The sequence below is a fragment of the Notolepis coatsorum genome (genome assembly GCF_963971535.1).
Source record: "Notolepis coatsorum genome assembly, chromosome: 1".
NCBI lineage: Eukaryota > Metazoa > Chordata > Actinopteri > Aulopiformes > Paralepididae > Notolepis > Notolepis coatsorum.
In genome coordinates, this window is record NC_140165.1 from 180105367 (window position 1) to 180122386 (window position 17020).

A 17020-nucleotide genomic window follows, 5' to 3' on the forward strand; every position below is an offset into this window, starting at 1 on the left:
ACAGTCTGAGTTCTTGATACATAGGACAAGGCAAAATTACTACTTTCACGGCTCCAGGCCTAGCCATCTATTGGCAATGAAAATACGCTCGAATGATCATTTCTCGGATATCCCCTCGATCAAGACGCGACAGGGTACAGTCACTACTGATTCGAAAAAGATCAACGACACTTTTAAAGAGTTTTACTCAGTTATATAGCTCAGAGGTTAATCTCGACGACTCTAAATTTGAATCGTTCATTGGCGGGCTTGAGCTACCCCACATTTCTGAGGAAGAGGCCAAGGAACTGGGGAAACCGATCACTCTTATGGAACTAAGGGAGACGATTGCTGAAATGCAGGGGTAAGGCACCAGGCTGATATGGCCGTTTTTTTTACACATCTGTATCGGTCCGATATCAAGATAGGGCCTATATATATTAAATGTTTTGTATTTTTTTTATACATGTTTTGGCCTTAAATAGTTTCAAAATATCAGTAATTTCTGAAAATAGGTTACAAAAGTAAAAAAAGTATGCGTTTTGGAAAATAGCTCTTTATTTGATTATCATAAAAAAGTGTTTTCTATACAGCGATATCGACATCGGTAAATATCGGTATCGGCCAGAACAGCAATATTAATATCGGTTATCGGTATCGGCCACAATTTTCACATCGGTGCATCACTAATACTAGGCTAAACAGGCCAATACTAGGCAAAATCAGGCTGATGCCAGGCCAAAACAGTCTGATACACGTAATGACATAAATCACTAGGTGATAGGTGACACACTATTGATTTTTTCTTACACATAGAATGATGTTGGATCTATAATAGAAAACAAGATTATGTCTCAATAATTTGTGTCCATTCAACACAAACTATAATACTGTAGTGTTGAGTAAAAGCAATGGATAGGATCAGATCGGGTGTATCCATAATATACATGGGAACTATAGTACTTACCCGTAGGTCGGTGAGTGTCTTCTCCAACAGAGCAGCGATGCTGTCCACAGGGCTGGTGGTTGCGCTGCAGCCTATAACGACGGCCTTGGCTTTCAGCTCCTTTAGGCTGGCCTCAGGGAGAGTGAAGGACAGGGGCTTACGCACCTTCTCCAGTTTACGCCTCTTATTGGGAGGAGACTGAGGGAGAACGAGAGAGATTAGTTCACATCTTTATGTATATTAAGTAATAAATACTTAGATTTTATAAATACACTAATTCATTCTCAATTCATTGCGGTTGCATTTCTGCATTGCTATAATAATAATAATAATAATAAGAATAATACAATACTATTTTATAATGTACTTTATTGTCAATTTACACAAGACAAATTAAATGTGTCTCTCTACATATGCCTAGTTACTAGGGATGGGTACCTTTCACATTTGAACCGGTACCGGTACCTTTTTTCTGTACTTTAGTCTCTAAAAATGTAATCTATCTACCTCAGTTGTAAAAATAAAATAAAATCAAAACATATTTAATAAATAAATAATGTATTATTATTTACATCTTACTGATGTAAAGCACTTTGAACTGCAATCCCCTGTATGAAAGGTGCTATACAAATAAAGTTATTATTATTATTTATTTAGAACATATATATATATTAACATTCGAATTCTAAATCAAAATTAGAATTTTAAATTTTTAATATTTTTTATTTTTTTTATTTTTTTTAATGTTTCTTTTATGTGTATTCATTCTGTTTGAACCAATGTGTTTTTTCTTCACAGTTGCAGATAAAGATTAGGCTACACTAGGGCGGCTATGTGGCGTAGTGGGCAAGGCGCTCGCCACGAAATCTGGAGACGCTGGGCTTGCCTGTTCGAGCCCAGCGCTCCACATTTGCTTTCAGTTTAGCTGGTCGTCCGTACTAATACACATTGGCCGTATTAGGGGGTGGGAAACTGATGGGTGGGCATCGGGCGTTGTGGACAGCGACTCCTACAGGTCGGTTGGTGCGCCTGCGCAGTAGAATCAGGAAGTGTCGGGGGCAGCGTGAGCCTCCCACGCGTTACTCCTCGCCACTGAGAGATCGAGCTGCGCAGGTGAAAAGATGAGACTGCTGTTACCTCAAGTACCGGAGGGGACTTGTGCTATGTATGACTTAGTCCACATTGCAGCCGGCTTGTGGGAGGCAAGAAACAGCGTTCGTGACAGGGGAGGGTTGAATTGGATGATACGAAATTGGGATGGGAGAAAAATATAGAAAATGGGAGAAAAAGTGAAAAAAAAATAAAAAAGATTAGGCTACACTAATATTATAGTATTAAAAAAAACATTATATTCATTAAAGAAAGTTGATTTAATAAAAAAGAGACTCATTTAATCAGATTAATCACTTTATTCAAATTGAGGATTTAGTTTGAGGATATAAAAAAAATAAAAGAAAAAATTTACTTTTAATTATTATTATTATTATTTTTTTAATTAAAAACGAAGGTTCGAATGTTCGTTCGTAAAACCCTGACGAAGTTCGAATCCCAAAAACAGGCTTCAGGGACAGCCTTATCATACACATATCTTTAAATAAATGTTATGTTTTTAACAAGTATAAAACAAGGGTAAACAAACCACAGCAATTAACTATTTTGCTGATAAAAAAATACACATCTATATATTTAAATAACAAATAAATGAAAGTATTTTACAACTGATTAAACAAACAAACAATCTAGCAGCAATGAACTACTCTGCTGCTGATTGAGTATTCTAGCAGTTATTTTTCAGAAAGATTAACATGTTCACTCTCTCTGGTAAGAGCCGAGCCCGCTCCACACTCACTGTGTCCCCCGCTTTGGAGAAGACCCACTCTGCGGTGTGTGGCTTGTTTACTGACGTCACATCCGCCACTCTTCTGTACAGCTGTCTGCTACTGCTAGGCTGCACTGCTAGCCTAGGGAGCTAACGTTATGTCCGACGATTAGCTAACGTTAACTTAATAACGTCAAATGGGTTACAAACAGTGATGCGTTGCTCATATCAACACTGGTTGCACGCACGCTAATGACACCACATGCACGCACGCTCCCGCGCATGCACATAAATGTTCCCTCGCAGGACTAAGGACAGACTAAAGACAGTGCCTAATTGCCTCTACGAATGGAATATAACACCTGACGACCGGCGCTATTGATATGCAAAGTAGCCAGGTGGGTACTGCGAGTTGGCGCATCAGTCGAGTGCAGCGCATTCCTGTGTGCACGCGCGTGCAGATCCGTGCATGTGCGTGCACGCGCTTCTGCTCACAAAACTTTGGTTGCACGGAATCATTTTTATTGCAGAACATGGTATTTTCTCAAGCAGACAGATGTCAACACTGTAATCTGTGTTGCATGTACCTGACAAACTGAACTGTTTGTATTACAGTCATATTCCAACTTAATGAATGCACATGTGTGTGTGCAACTTAAAATATATAAAATAAATTTTTCTTTTAAATAAATATCGATACTTGGCATCCCTGTATCGCCACACAAAGTATTGCGATACTACTACATATCGATATTTTCCCCCACCACTATTTAAAAGTACCGAATTCGGTACCCATCCCTACTATGGCTGAGCCCGAACGTTCGAACGTTCGTTCGTTACGCTGGTGTTCCGATTTTAATTAACGGGTTCGAACGTTCGCAAAACCCCCCCCAAAAAAACGAGGCGCGCGAGTCGAGTCGAGGTGAGGAGGCGCGCGTCACCGCTCGGCTCAATTATTCAATCATGGCAGCTGTAACTGCAAGAAGTGGGAAGAAGTCACCTGTGTGGAAACACTTTAAATTAGCGGAGGATAAAGGAAAGGCTCTCTCTTCTGAGGCGATTGAAACATCGCCAAGTCAGTGCGCAATAGTCGTCGTAGATGGCCTATGCTCCATTGGGGGCGATGAGCCTAAGTAAGTAAGTACTTAGACAATGTGATACCAAAACATTCCATTGAAACCCATAATAATGAAAGTGTTTTAGGTGCAGGGTGCGTCCCATGATCTCATTTCAGGAACCTGCTTTGATGAAGTTAAAACTTGCAAATGAGGTCCGTCCCGCGTGAGTGGAGCAGTGTCCCCCCCAGCGTCCTTGCCTGATCTGGTGGAGCCGCACCGCGAGAGTCGGCTGCTCTGCCGTTCACTGTAATCATTGCCAACGTTACCGTATTTATTAATCCTGTGTATCTACTGAACACTGTGATGGGGTCACATGTTTTGTTACGCTGATTGGCTGAAGGAGCTGAAGGAGTCTGTCAAGGCAAGTACTCCTGCCCACTGAAATGTGACTGAGTCTGGGCCATAGAAATACAACCGGGTCTGGGTGGCTTGGAGTCCAGGCTCAGTTTGTGGTAGCAAAGTAGTATGGTCACAAGGCTGCCAATAGGGGGCAGTGATAGACAGTGGTTGACACCTTGTACAAGCAGGGAGGAATAGTGTCATCTCATCCACAGCAAGCTGCTTTTAGGATCATAAAGGAAAGGCCTCTTCTGTTGTTCACTAATCAAGTCCTTGTCTTAGGACATTCAAAAGTTCAAATCAGAGCTTTGCGTTTCTGACAAATCAGAACCAGGCTCATGTTAGCATTTGTTGGTAATCAATGCTGTATACTTACATAAACTGTAGTAAGAACATGTAATATAACAGTTTGAAAGGACTTCTATGCTGTTCTTCTGTGCTAGCAATGTTAACAGTGGCTCGGGAAGTAGAGCAGTCTTCTGGCAATCCGGAGGTTCCCGGTTCGATTGCCGCTCCTCCCAGGCAGCGTGTCGATGTGTCCCTGAGCAAGACAATTAACCCCTAATTGCTCCCGATGAGCAGGTTGGCACCTTGCAAGGTTGCCTCCGCTGTCGGTGTGTGAATGTGTGAGTGAATGGGTAAAATGTGAGTAACAAAATTGTAAAGCGCTTTGGATAAAAGCGCTATATAAAAAAGCAGCCATTTACCATTTACCAACATGAGGCTGATTTCACACCTAAGGCTTTTGGTGATTGAAAAGACAAGCTTCTAATAATCCTGAAAGAATCAGGTTAGGGGCAGGCTAGTATTTATCCAAAACACTCAAACATAGAGCTATTCCAGTACAACCAGTCCACATATCATGGTAGAGAACCTCAGTCCCAGAATCTAAATTACCCCCCATCAGCCTCACCACTAACTCAGCACCGCTAAACGAACAATAAACACTATGCAACAGGGGCGTTTTTAGGGTTAGAAAACATTGGGGGCTTCAGCCCGTTTTTTTTTTTTTTTTTTTTTTTTTTTTTAGCACTATAAAAATGCAGCAGGTGAGTTCACCTGTCTTCAACCAAAATGGAAGGAGAGTGAAGTACTGTACACAGAGAACGTGAAAATATACAATACATCCACCAAACACTACACAAGACAACCAATGATGCAGACTGATGAAAATATACATTTTCTCCCATTTTCCCAAATCAGTCAACATGGAGAATCACAACAAAAAATTATCTTGCCAGATCCAGCTAGGCAAAGAGATAATGTCTAGTATTTTCTGTTTACATTTTTTTTTTTTTGCTGTAATTTTAACCTGTACTGGATACAGTATTTTATGTTTGTCTGATATTTGCTGAGCTTACAGTGTTATGCACATAGTAGCATGAAAACTGGGACATGTATTGTTGTGATTCTCCATGTTGAAATGTTGACTGATTTGGTTATATGGAGAGAACATTTATATTTTCATCAGTCTGCATCATTGATTTGGGTATATGTAGATAAATAAATTATATTTTCATCACAGCATTGGTCTTGTGTAGTGTTTGGTGAATTTATTGTATATTTGCACATTCTCTGCGTACTTCACTTACAGTACTCTAATCACTGAGAAGTAGAATTGCTAAATGTGTTTTAGGTTAAGCACAGCAGTGTGTGTAACTGGTTCAAACAGAATTAAGTCATATGAAACGTGTGTTTCATATGGTAACAAAATGTAGTTTTTATAAATTAGTGTATGGTTTTGAAAAGTGTTTAATTTAGCAAAGGATCTGATGTGTTCTGATAATTGTGTGTGTGGTTGTGCTAATTGTGTGTTTTGAAACACCGGGCCCCGTTTTCAAAATCATGCTTAGGCAATCGAAAAAAAACTGTATTGTGTGTTTCATTATATACATATGTTTCAGTCTTCTCATAAAAAAAAAATTCGATTTTTGGGTCTTTTCCTGCCTTTGGTCCGCTTTGCATTCACATCTCAAATGAACCGCAGCAGGGTTCACTTGCAAGAGTGAATGAGCTTTCACACCACCCCAAACCAACCGGAAATGAACCAGGGTTCGATTAAAGCTTATTATAGGACACTGGACATGGGTATGGATGGCTCCAGGTGCTTCTGCGTTAAAGTGCACATCTTCAATATCTGTACTATTTAAAAGCACAGTGCAGGACACACTCAAGGGTTATCGCACCTCAGAGATGGCAGTGGACATGTATGACAGGACAAAGGCCATATGTAATGGCCTTTGGATTGAGGAACATACTACCAGCCAAAGGAGGAAGCAGAAAAGGATGGACGAGTATGTAGTTGAGTCATCTTGTGGCACAAGCTCAGACCTCAGCTCAGAGACTTCTATCCAGTCGTCGACAGAATGCTGCAAGAGCTTGAGAGCAGGTTCTCATGAGTTGGATAACAACTTATGAGAGGCATACAGGCATGTTATCCAGCCTCAGACCAGTTTCTCTCAGTGGAATTGCTGCAACCCCTCGCCACACATTACAATATCCAACTATTGCCAGAGGAGATCACAGTTGCAAAGTGTTTCCTGGTCAGGACAGGCAGAGATGCAGTCCCTACTATCCAAAGTGTCTTTTCCCTCCTGGATGATAATAATAATAATAATAATAATAATAATAATAATAATAATAATAATAATAATAATAATAATAATAATAATAATAATAATAATAATAATAATAATAATAATAATGCATTTGATTTATAAGGCACCTTTCAGGACACTAAAAAAAAGTCCACAAATCGGTGAATGAAAAAATTATAGGATCAAATGAAAACTACTTACCAAAAATGGATGTTTAAAAGTACTAAAAACCAACAAAAAATACCAAACACTAACAAACATTCAGCACAGACAATGGGAATGCTGACAAAAAAACAGAAAAAAAAGAAATGTAAACAATTTTTTTTTTTTTTTTTTTTTTTAGATCCGGGGCTAGGAGAAAAACATCCGGGGCTAAAGCCCCGGAAGCCCAGGGCTAAAGCCCCGGAAGCCCAGGGCTAACGACGCCACTGTGCAACAACCATCAAATGCACACAGCACACACACCCACACGCACACACTCACTTAAACAAACAACACACTGCAGCACCCACTCTCCACTTTAGATCACACAAACACACTTTATATTTATTGATAAAGGATTTGCACTACAACTCGTACACCTACTGTAAATTGTACCTAAATTGCACCTCATCCCATTTCTGCCTTGCACTATATAGTATTGTATATTAGTACACTGCATAGTATATTGTATATTATATGGTAACTCAGTTACGTCTATTCTGCATCGAACATTGTACATACCGGTATGTCTATACTGAACACTGTGACCTCATTTTTTTTACTTCTAATTTACATGCTATACTATGTTATTTTATTTCATACTTATCTTGTCTTGCACAGTCTCTGGAGCGTAACAGTAAGAAGCATTTTGTATAAAAGTATTCTGTACTTCTGTATGACAACTATTAAAGAAACTTGAAACTACCACACATTCCAGGGGCTAGTATCACATACCAGCCTAATCCTGGATAAAGGGTGTTCCTCAACAGAGAGATCTAGAGGCCTAGGCTTGTGTTTCGAACCGGCCCTGGGAGAAACACAGGCACACTGTAGATTACATCTCTCTCTTGCCTCACTTTCCCATCTATCCTCAGTGTAACGAGATACAAAAGCAAAAGGCCGGACCACCTATTGTCCTGGAAAACATATTGACAAGCCCCTGTCAGAGTGACGTAGTGCCCTGAGGCAGCCGAGGGAGAAACATACTACTATTCCATATGACACAACTCCTCTGCATGCATACCACACATTCCACACATAACCAAGGCTGTTTGTGACAGAACAAACACTGCCCACAAGCATCACACTCTGTGAGGTGAGGCTGAGAAAACCAGATGGCTGGAAAACGACAAGATGATGACTAATCAGTAGGGATGCACAATAATTATCGGGTCGATAATTATCGGGCCGATATCAGCAATTATGACGTCATCCCGATAAACCCGATAAAATTATTGATAGCTCAAGGTCAGGTCTTGGCGCTTGCTCAGCGGGGCAGGACTTGGTGGAGATAGCGTGGCCTCCCACGCGTTACACTTCACCAATGAGAGCCCTCGCTGCCAAGTGAAAAGAAGTCACTGGCTGTCGGCGCACATCTGAGGAATCGTGCGCCCTTGTACCGACTCGGAGAACATGCATACAGCAGCCAGGTAGGGGGGGGGGAATTGGCACAACGACTAATTGGGATGGGGAGAAAATCAGAGAAAAATTAAAAAAAAATAAAAAATAAAACTATTGATAGCTCCGATAATATATATATTTTTTGGTTAAAAAAATGCGGTGTGGGTGGATTGGGATGAAAGGCGTTTGTTTTTACTGTAGGCTCCTCCCGTTTTGCCAGTACTGTGGTACGACTGATAGCGTGTGGTTTAGGAAGAGGGTGTTTTTCACAAATCCAGCGCTCCCTTTCTCATGCCTGGCTGTGACGTAGTCACGTAACTTTCAGAAGCAGCGCGGATAGTAAACAAACATGGCGTCAGTAGTGTGGGACTTTTTCAAAGTTTCAGAGGAAAACAGTTTGCTTGCTATTTGTAACAAATGCAATGCAGAAGTTCCACGAGGAGGGAAGAGGGCAACAAGCTACAGTATAACACATCCAACATAATAAGTCACCTGCAACATCACCACCGCTACGAGGGTGTGTTAAAAGCCTACGACGACGCGCGAGCAGCTAAAGCTGCTGCGAATCCAAAGCCAGCTGCAAAGGAACCGGCGGGGCTTGTACCTATTGACGAGGCGTTTGCCAAATTAAAGAAGTTTGACAGAGAAGGGCTCAAGCGATCTCTAACTTGATAACAGAAATGAATGATGGCACTTGACGACCAGCCCTTTTCCCTCGTCGAAGACAAAGGATTCTGTCGGCTACTTCGTCATTTAGAGCCCAGGTTCATAATTCCAAGCCGCCGTCACTTTGCAGAGGAGTGTTTACAAGCCAAGTATGCACGGCACGTAAGTTTCACCACGGACATATGGACCTGTGATGTTAACTTTGTTTGGTTTATTTAATTCTTTTTGAGGCGTGCCGTCCTATAAATGCCAAGTAATAGTTGTTTCATGGACCAAGACCACAACAGTCTCCTATCCTATAGTGTCAAATGTTTTATCTGCTGACAAAGCACAATACCTGTTGGTTTTTAGTTCACTCATTGTTCAGGGAAACACATTGTTAATGACATTGACAGATTGTGAATTTTATGATTGACTCAAATTATATTTATTTGGGAAAATAAATATAGTCACTTTATTTGATAAGTCAAAACTGTTCTCTTGGCTTTGTTTTGTTCATAGTAGTAACACTCATGTCATGATAAATCTGGTTAGGTCAAAACTACAGGAATATACATTAAAAAATATATAATACAATAAATATATATATATATATCGGTATTGGCCTTGAGGAGCAGAAAGTTATCGGTATCGATATCTGGTTCAAAAAAATCAATATCGTGCACCCCTACTAATCATTGTAAGACTTAAAGGTGCACTGTAATTTTGGCCCCAAAAAAAGGACTCATAGAACAATGATTTGAAAGTCCTTCAACTTATTCAATCCTATAATGTTGTTGTCTTTTGGTTGCACTGTGAACCAAAGAGGGGCCTTGTAAAGATTCTTCTTTGTACACTATATGTAAACTGAACAGTAGGCCTGGTGTGTGTTAAACCACCACAGTGAAACAGGAACCTTCTAACTAGTTATCCTGCTTCAAACAGGGCTTCTCCAATCTTCCTCTACGACATTTTCTTTATTCACTATAATAATTCAAATATACCACATGATTTGTTAACCTCTTAAGCCCGGAGCCTTATTTTCTGAAAATCCGCTTAAAATACATACCTATGTAAATGGAATATTGCTCCACTTCTACAAGGTCCATTTGCATGGTCTTGGTGTCTAGGGAGTAGGGACATCTATGGACCTCAGTGAATGTATTCCCAGTGCCATAAATATTGTGTCTAATATTGTGTCTATTACTATTACTATTGAATTGTGATGAAACAAAGGAAAATATGAATTATGATTTCTCTTTGCATATTTGACGGTGAATAACACCATGCAAAAAATGACCAGACATAAGATATAATAACTGCCACTGAGCTCGTTCAGTACCTTCTTGAGATCACATGTACAAAAAATCTAAGGAAATGAATAAAGGGAAGATGATTAAACAGAAGGTTTTGTAGATACAGTACTGAATTCTGCCATCTGGACCCATGCAATTTGAAATATTATTATAGAATATAGAATATGAGGCCTGTAAATGACCTTATTATAGCCAACTTGCACACTATGGATCTGGACAAATCTACTCTTTCCAATGGCAGAGTTCAATTTGGATTTAGTATCACCAGGCGTGCATGAAGAACAGAGAATGAAATCTACTGCATGTACAGTAGGTTTTTTATACTTGCAACAGCTCCGCCATTTTTAAACTGATTTCAAATCGGATGGTTGGTAAATGTTCAAAATAGGGGAGACAAACTAACTGCGCTGGAAATCCCTGCAGCATTATAACGTCCTTGATTCTCAATGTCGTCTTTGCAAAAATCCAAAAACCAACTTGGCCCATTGCTTGTGGAGCACGATATCATTAGGAAACGAGTGCAAGGAAGCCAGGCAGCCAGGAACAGCACATGCCTTGCCCGTTTTGCTCATAATTTCAACGTTATGCTAATTTACTCTAATCACAGTTGATTGTGGGCGGTGGCTACAACAACAGTAGTGGCTGAGGTATGCAGATCAGCGCCTCTTACATGTCACAGATCCAGTCAATTCAGAATGGCTTGTTTCAGTGGGGGAGTTCTTGTCTCAGCTGAACTGCAGAAACTGCACTTGGTACAGATTTCACATTTTGTCAGTGTTGGTACAGCGCCACATTGCTTGAAAACAATGCAAAACACTGGAAAAGGCCATTTTTACAATAGGGGACCTTTAACTCATTCAGAGCCACACCCATATGACCAAATTAGGGCTTGTATGCCAGCGCTTTAGTCAATGGGAGGACGGGGATATTTGCGAACGCTTAAACTATATCTTAAATTATGGCTATGGGTCTAATACAGCCGTCGCTTATCAATGACTTGCTTGCAGTCAACATGTACGAAACTGATTGTTTTTTCATCTGTACATTTCCGTTTTATACCGTTTTGAATACGAGTATAGTTTGAGATTTCTAGTAATTCCAGAGAAAGACATGATAATAGCCCTTTAGTGGAATAAACAAAACATGTCGTCATTTTTCGTCTGATTTATGAATCGTTTTCAAATAAACGCTAGATTATCGATAGTATATGTGTCCTCATGTACGAAGAGAAGCGGGGTCTGAAAAATCACTTCTCCGTACTTTGGTCGGCGCGAACCTCACACACACACACACGCTCCGATGGCAGAGAAAGGAACACAGGGATTAAAGCAAAAAAAATTCTCCTGACTGAATTTTTCTTCAGGCCAAGTCACATTCTTATTTTAACCTCCACTGTATTCTTTTTTTAATAGCGTTAGCGTTTTAAGGGAGCCTACTTGTAGAGCCTACTGTCCTGACTGTGACTATAGACCCTACTGTTGTGCTTGTTGTGCCAGGCAGAGAGGCTGTGTGCTGGAGAGCGTGAATGCAAGTCTTGTGGCTAGCTTCTGATTGATGGCGAGCTAGCACCCTTTTCCCATTACTTTGAACCATGAACTAAACGGCTTGTTATCATACAAACAAGGGACTAAACACGTTTCGCAATTATGCCACAACAACAATGGACAGTCTCCTCCCCACCGTTTGTATATATTTTTTACCACCCACCCACCCCCTCCTAATGTACAGTCTCCTCCTCATCATATGTATATATTTACTGTTAGGATCTCTGGGTAACAGTACTGCATATCGTATATGTGACAAATGTAACAGTACTATATACCTGTAAGTCATGCATGTCCCTATGTCATAAATGGTAGAAAAAGGGGGTAACCACTGCGCTCAGACAGGTGCGTAGTCCAATATTAATTAAGTTGCAAAAAAAGGAGGTAGGGACCGCACTCGGAATATCGTTGTTTTTATTTTCAAGTTGTTAAAGGGCACAAAACGTTTTCAGCCATCCGGCCTTCATCAGTGTGCCTATGTCATAAATGTCATGATGTCATGTATGTTGTGCAGGGTTTGTACACCTTTTCCAAGGCTAAATGCAAGCACTTTAAGCATTTTAAAGGTGCATTTTCAAGATTTTCCAGCATCTTATGTGGCTGTGGTAAATTAAATATTTACTCAAAATGATTCTTTCACTTCTTCCATCACATTAAATCAGATGTTATTGTGCTATAAACAACCAAAATGATGTAGACTTGGCATCATATATAACCTGGCTGAGCCGATGTGTTATGTAGTAACGTACTGTATATCTGTATGTTGTATATGTCATAAATGTCATGATGAATTGAACATGGGGGACCCTGATGTAAACAAGACGAAAGTCTTTCTCTGGTCTGCATCCCCTTAACAATTGTGTGTATTGAGCCGTACTGTATTGTACCCATTCTGCAATCTGTTAATAAAGTTTTCAATCAATCAATCAAACATGACGAGCCAGGCCAATTTTTGCATGTTAATTTATGGAATATGCAATCTAACAGCGAAGGTGAACTTTACAGTAAATTACATGGATAATGAAAGACTTTCGTCGAGTTTACATCAGGGTCCCCCATTTTCAATTCAACATAACATTTATGACATACATGACATACACTACAACTGCCCCACACCAGTCTCCGTAAATGTTCTGTTATAAAAATTAAATACCATTTCAATACACAACACGTTTTCATGTTTTGAAATACATGGAAGGGAATTAGTTAACGTTAGGCTAGGGCTACATGCTGCCTATTTCAAAACACTGCGGTGAAAAACAGAGTCCGGTAAACACAAGTTTGTAATTCAAATCGTGTATTCTGCCTGTTACTTGACTATTTCGATTATTGAAGTGGTATTTTTATAACGAACATTTACGGAGACAGGTGTGGATCACTTGTAGAGTCTCGAACTTAGTAGTACCTGGCGAGCCAGGCCAAGACACGTTAATACCGTAATTCCTCTAATAGTAACCCCGGCTTGTATTTGTTTCAACTGTAGCGGGTACCAGGCTTGTATTAGGAGGAGGCCTGTATAAGAGGGAGGCCTATATTTCAAATTTTCAAACGGATCATAATGAATAAATCAACATTTTGTGTCAGTTTGAACCCAGTAAAATGTACTGGGTTCATTTATTGAAACCAAGTACTGTATGAAATAGTAAACAGTGCAATTACAGGTGGTCACTGGTCATTTCAACGTTTTCAAAGTGAAATCAAGTAACTAGCTCAGTATGCAGCTCAGTATATTAGTAACCCGGCTTGTATTTGGAGGCCGGCTTATAATTGCTTAGCTCAAGAGCGCACCCGGCCATTAATAGAGACCCGGCTTGTATTTGAGACCCGGTTACTATTAGAGGAATTACGGTAACACCCATGGCTCATTGGCTCACCTTTCATGTGGCTCGAAAGTGCACTCTCCCCCATGGTAAAAATCTGCAAGTCCTTTCTGCATATTTTGCACACTCTGGGATGTCTTTTTAACCATGAATTATATTTTATATCTCCAAGCCAGAGCTCATTAAAACGACAGCCTCCCGGCATGTTGGCCACACACACACGCGCGCGCGCGCGCTGTTCTCAGATGGCACAGGTTTATAATATATATTAAAAAAAAATAAAAAAAAAATAAATAAAAAAAAACCTACGGGTCGAGCCCATCCACATTTCATTTTGCGTGAAAGGCGAACGCAATTAGGCTTGCTCGAGTCGCTCTGACTTATTTTATTTCTTTATCTAAAAACCAAACTATTCAGTCAGATAGCGATTTATTATGAAAGTATAAAGTGCAATAACTTTCCAGCACTTTATACACAATTCAAGCACATTTAAAACCTTGAAAACCGCACATGAAATACAAGCATTTTCAAGGATTTCCAGCACCCATACGAACCCTGTGTGTATGTCATAAATGTCACTATGAATTGAAAATGGGGGACCCTGATGATGTAAACAAGACAAACGTCTTTCTCTGGTCTGCATCCCCTTAAAAATTATGTGTATTGAGCCGTACTGTATTGTACCCATTCTGCAATCTGTTAATACAATGTTAAATCAATCAATCAATATTTAACAGATTGCAAAATGGGTACAATACAGTACGGCTCAATACACACAATTGTTAAGGGGTTGCAGACCAGAGAAAGACGTTTGTCTTGTTTACATCATCAGGGTCCCCCATTTTCAATTCATAGTGACATTTATGACATACACAACATTGACATCATGACATTTATGGCATAGGGACATACATGACATACTACAGGTATATAGTAATGTTACATTTGTGACATATATGCAGGGGTGTAAACAGGGCTTGACAACTTGCTGGCTCACTAGCCACTGTGGCTAGTGGTTTTCCAAAGTCACTAGCCACTCAGCATTTTCACCAGCCAAAAATCCCCACACAGGCCGATCATAACCCAACAATGGTAATAATGTGATTATTAAAATGGTCATGTGAAAATGGGAGAGAGAGAGGGGGGGGGGGGGGGGGGGGGAGTGCGCGCGTAGGTTCTAGGTTGAATCAATTGATGAACAATGTCGCCGTTGGAACGTTTCATTATAAGCGTCTTGCAAGTTGCAACGCTGGTTAAGATATGAAAATACTTGCCAGTACTGTAAGGATGGTTGTAGCTGTGTTCAACGAGCCCGCCAGCTTATGTGTATTGTACTGTAAGGATGGTTGTAGCTGTGTTCAACGAGCCCGCCAGCTTGTGTGTATTGTACTGTAAGGATGGTTGTAGCTGTGTTCAACGAGCCCGCCAGCTTATGTGTATTGTACTGTAAGGATGGTTGTAGCTGTGTTCAACGAGCCCGCCAGCTTGTGTGTATTGTACTGTAAGGATGGTTGTAGCTGTGTTCAACGAGCCCGCCAGCTTATGTGTATTGTACTGTAAGGATGGTTGTAGCTGTGTTCAACGAGCCCGCCAGCTTGTGTGTATTGTACTGTAAGGATGGTTGTAGCTGTGTTCAACGAGCCCGCCAGCTTGTGTGTATTGTACTGTAAGGATGGTTGTAGCTGTGTTCAACGAGCCCGCCAGCTTGTGTGTATTGTACTGTAAGGATGGTTGTAGCTGTGTTCAACGAGCCCGCCAGCTTGTGTGTATTGTACTGTAAGGATGGTTGTAGCTGTGTTCAACGAGCCCGCCAGCTTGTGTGTATTGTACTGTAAGGATGGTTGTAGCTGTGTTCAACGAGCCCGCCAGCTTATGTGTATTGTACTGTAAGGATGGTTGTAGCTGTGTTCAACGAGCCCGCCAGCTTGTGTGTATTGTACTGTAAGGATGGTTGTAGCTGTGTTCAACGAGCCCGCCAGCTTATGTGTATTGTACTGTAAGGATGGTTGTAGCTGTGTTCAACGAGCCCGCCAGCTTGTGTGTATTGTACTGTAAGGATGGTTGTAGCTGTGTTCAACGAGCCCGCCAGCTTATGTGTATTGTACTGTAAGGATGGTTGTAGCTGTGTTCAACGAGCCCGCCAGCTTATGTGTATTGTACTGTAAGGATGGTTGTAGCTGTGTTCAACGAGCCCGCCAGCTTGTGTGTATTGTACTGTAAGGATGGTTGTAGCTGTGTTCAACGAGCCCGCCAGCTTGTGTGTATTGTACTGTAAGGATGGTTGTAGCTGTGTTCAACGAGCCCGCCAGCTTATGTGTATTGTACTGTAAGGATGGTTGTAGCTGTGTTCAACGAGCCCGCCAGCTTGTGTGTATTGTACTGTAAGGATGGTTGTAGCTGTGTTCAACGAGCCCGCCAGCTTGTGTGTATTGTACTGTAAGGATGGTTGTAGCTGTGTTCAACGAGCCCGCCAGCTTATGTGTATTGTACTGTAAGGATGGTTGTAGCTGTGTTCAACGAGCCCGCCAGCTTGTGTGTATTGTACTGTAAGGATGGTTGTAGCTGTGTTCAACGAGCCCGCCAGCTTGTGTGTATTGTACTGTAAGGATGGTTGCAGCTGTGTTCAACGAGCCCGCCAGCTTGTGTGTATTGTACTGTAAGGATGGTTGTAGCTGTGTTCAACGAGCCCGCCAGCTTGTGTGTATTGTACTGTAAGGATGGTTGTAGCTGTGTTCAACGAGCCCGCCAGCTTGTGTGTATTGTACTGTAAGGATGGTTGTAGCTGTGTTCAACGAGCCCGCCAGCTTGTGTGTATTGTACTGTAAGGATGGTTGTAGCTGTGTTCAACGAGCCCGCCAGCTTATGTGTATTGTACTGTAAGGATGGTTGCAGCTGTGTTCAACGAGCCCGCCAGCTTGTGTGTATTGTACTGTAAGGATGGTTGTAGCTGTGTTCAACGAGCCCGCCAGCTTATGTGTATTGTACTGTAAGGATGGTTGTAGCTGTGTTCAACGAGCCCGCCAGCTTATGTGTATTGTACTGTAAGGATGGTTGTAGCTGTGTTCAACGAGCCCGCCATCTTATGTGTATTGTACTGTAAGGATGGTTGTAGCTGTGTTCAACGAGCCCGCCAGCTTATGTGTATTGTACTGTAAGGATGGTTGTAGCTGTGTTCAACGAGCCCGCCAGCTTGTGTGTATTGTACTGTAAGGATGGTTGTAGCTGTGTTCAACGAGCCCGCCAGCTTGTGTGTATGAATGAATGAATGAATGAAAACTTTATTAACAGATTGCAG

At 41.0% G+C, this 17020-nt stretch overlaps 1 protein-coding gene across 2 annotated transcripts in view; it reads right to left on the bottom strand.

The window, feature by feature from the left end:
• The window catches only part of mettl16 (methyltransferase 16, N6-methyladenosine), a 187463-nt gene that overhangs the window by 24679 nt on the left and 145764 nt on the right, over positions 1 to 17020 (bottom strand). For both annotated transcript variants that reach the window (XM_084318519.1, XM_084318518.1), the window contains one exon: positions 947 to 1123. In XM_084318519.1, the coding sequence (XP_084174645.1) occupies positions 947 to 1123 (177 nt within the window). The remainder of the gene's footprint in view (positions 1 to 946; positions 1124 to 17020) is intronic.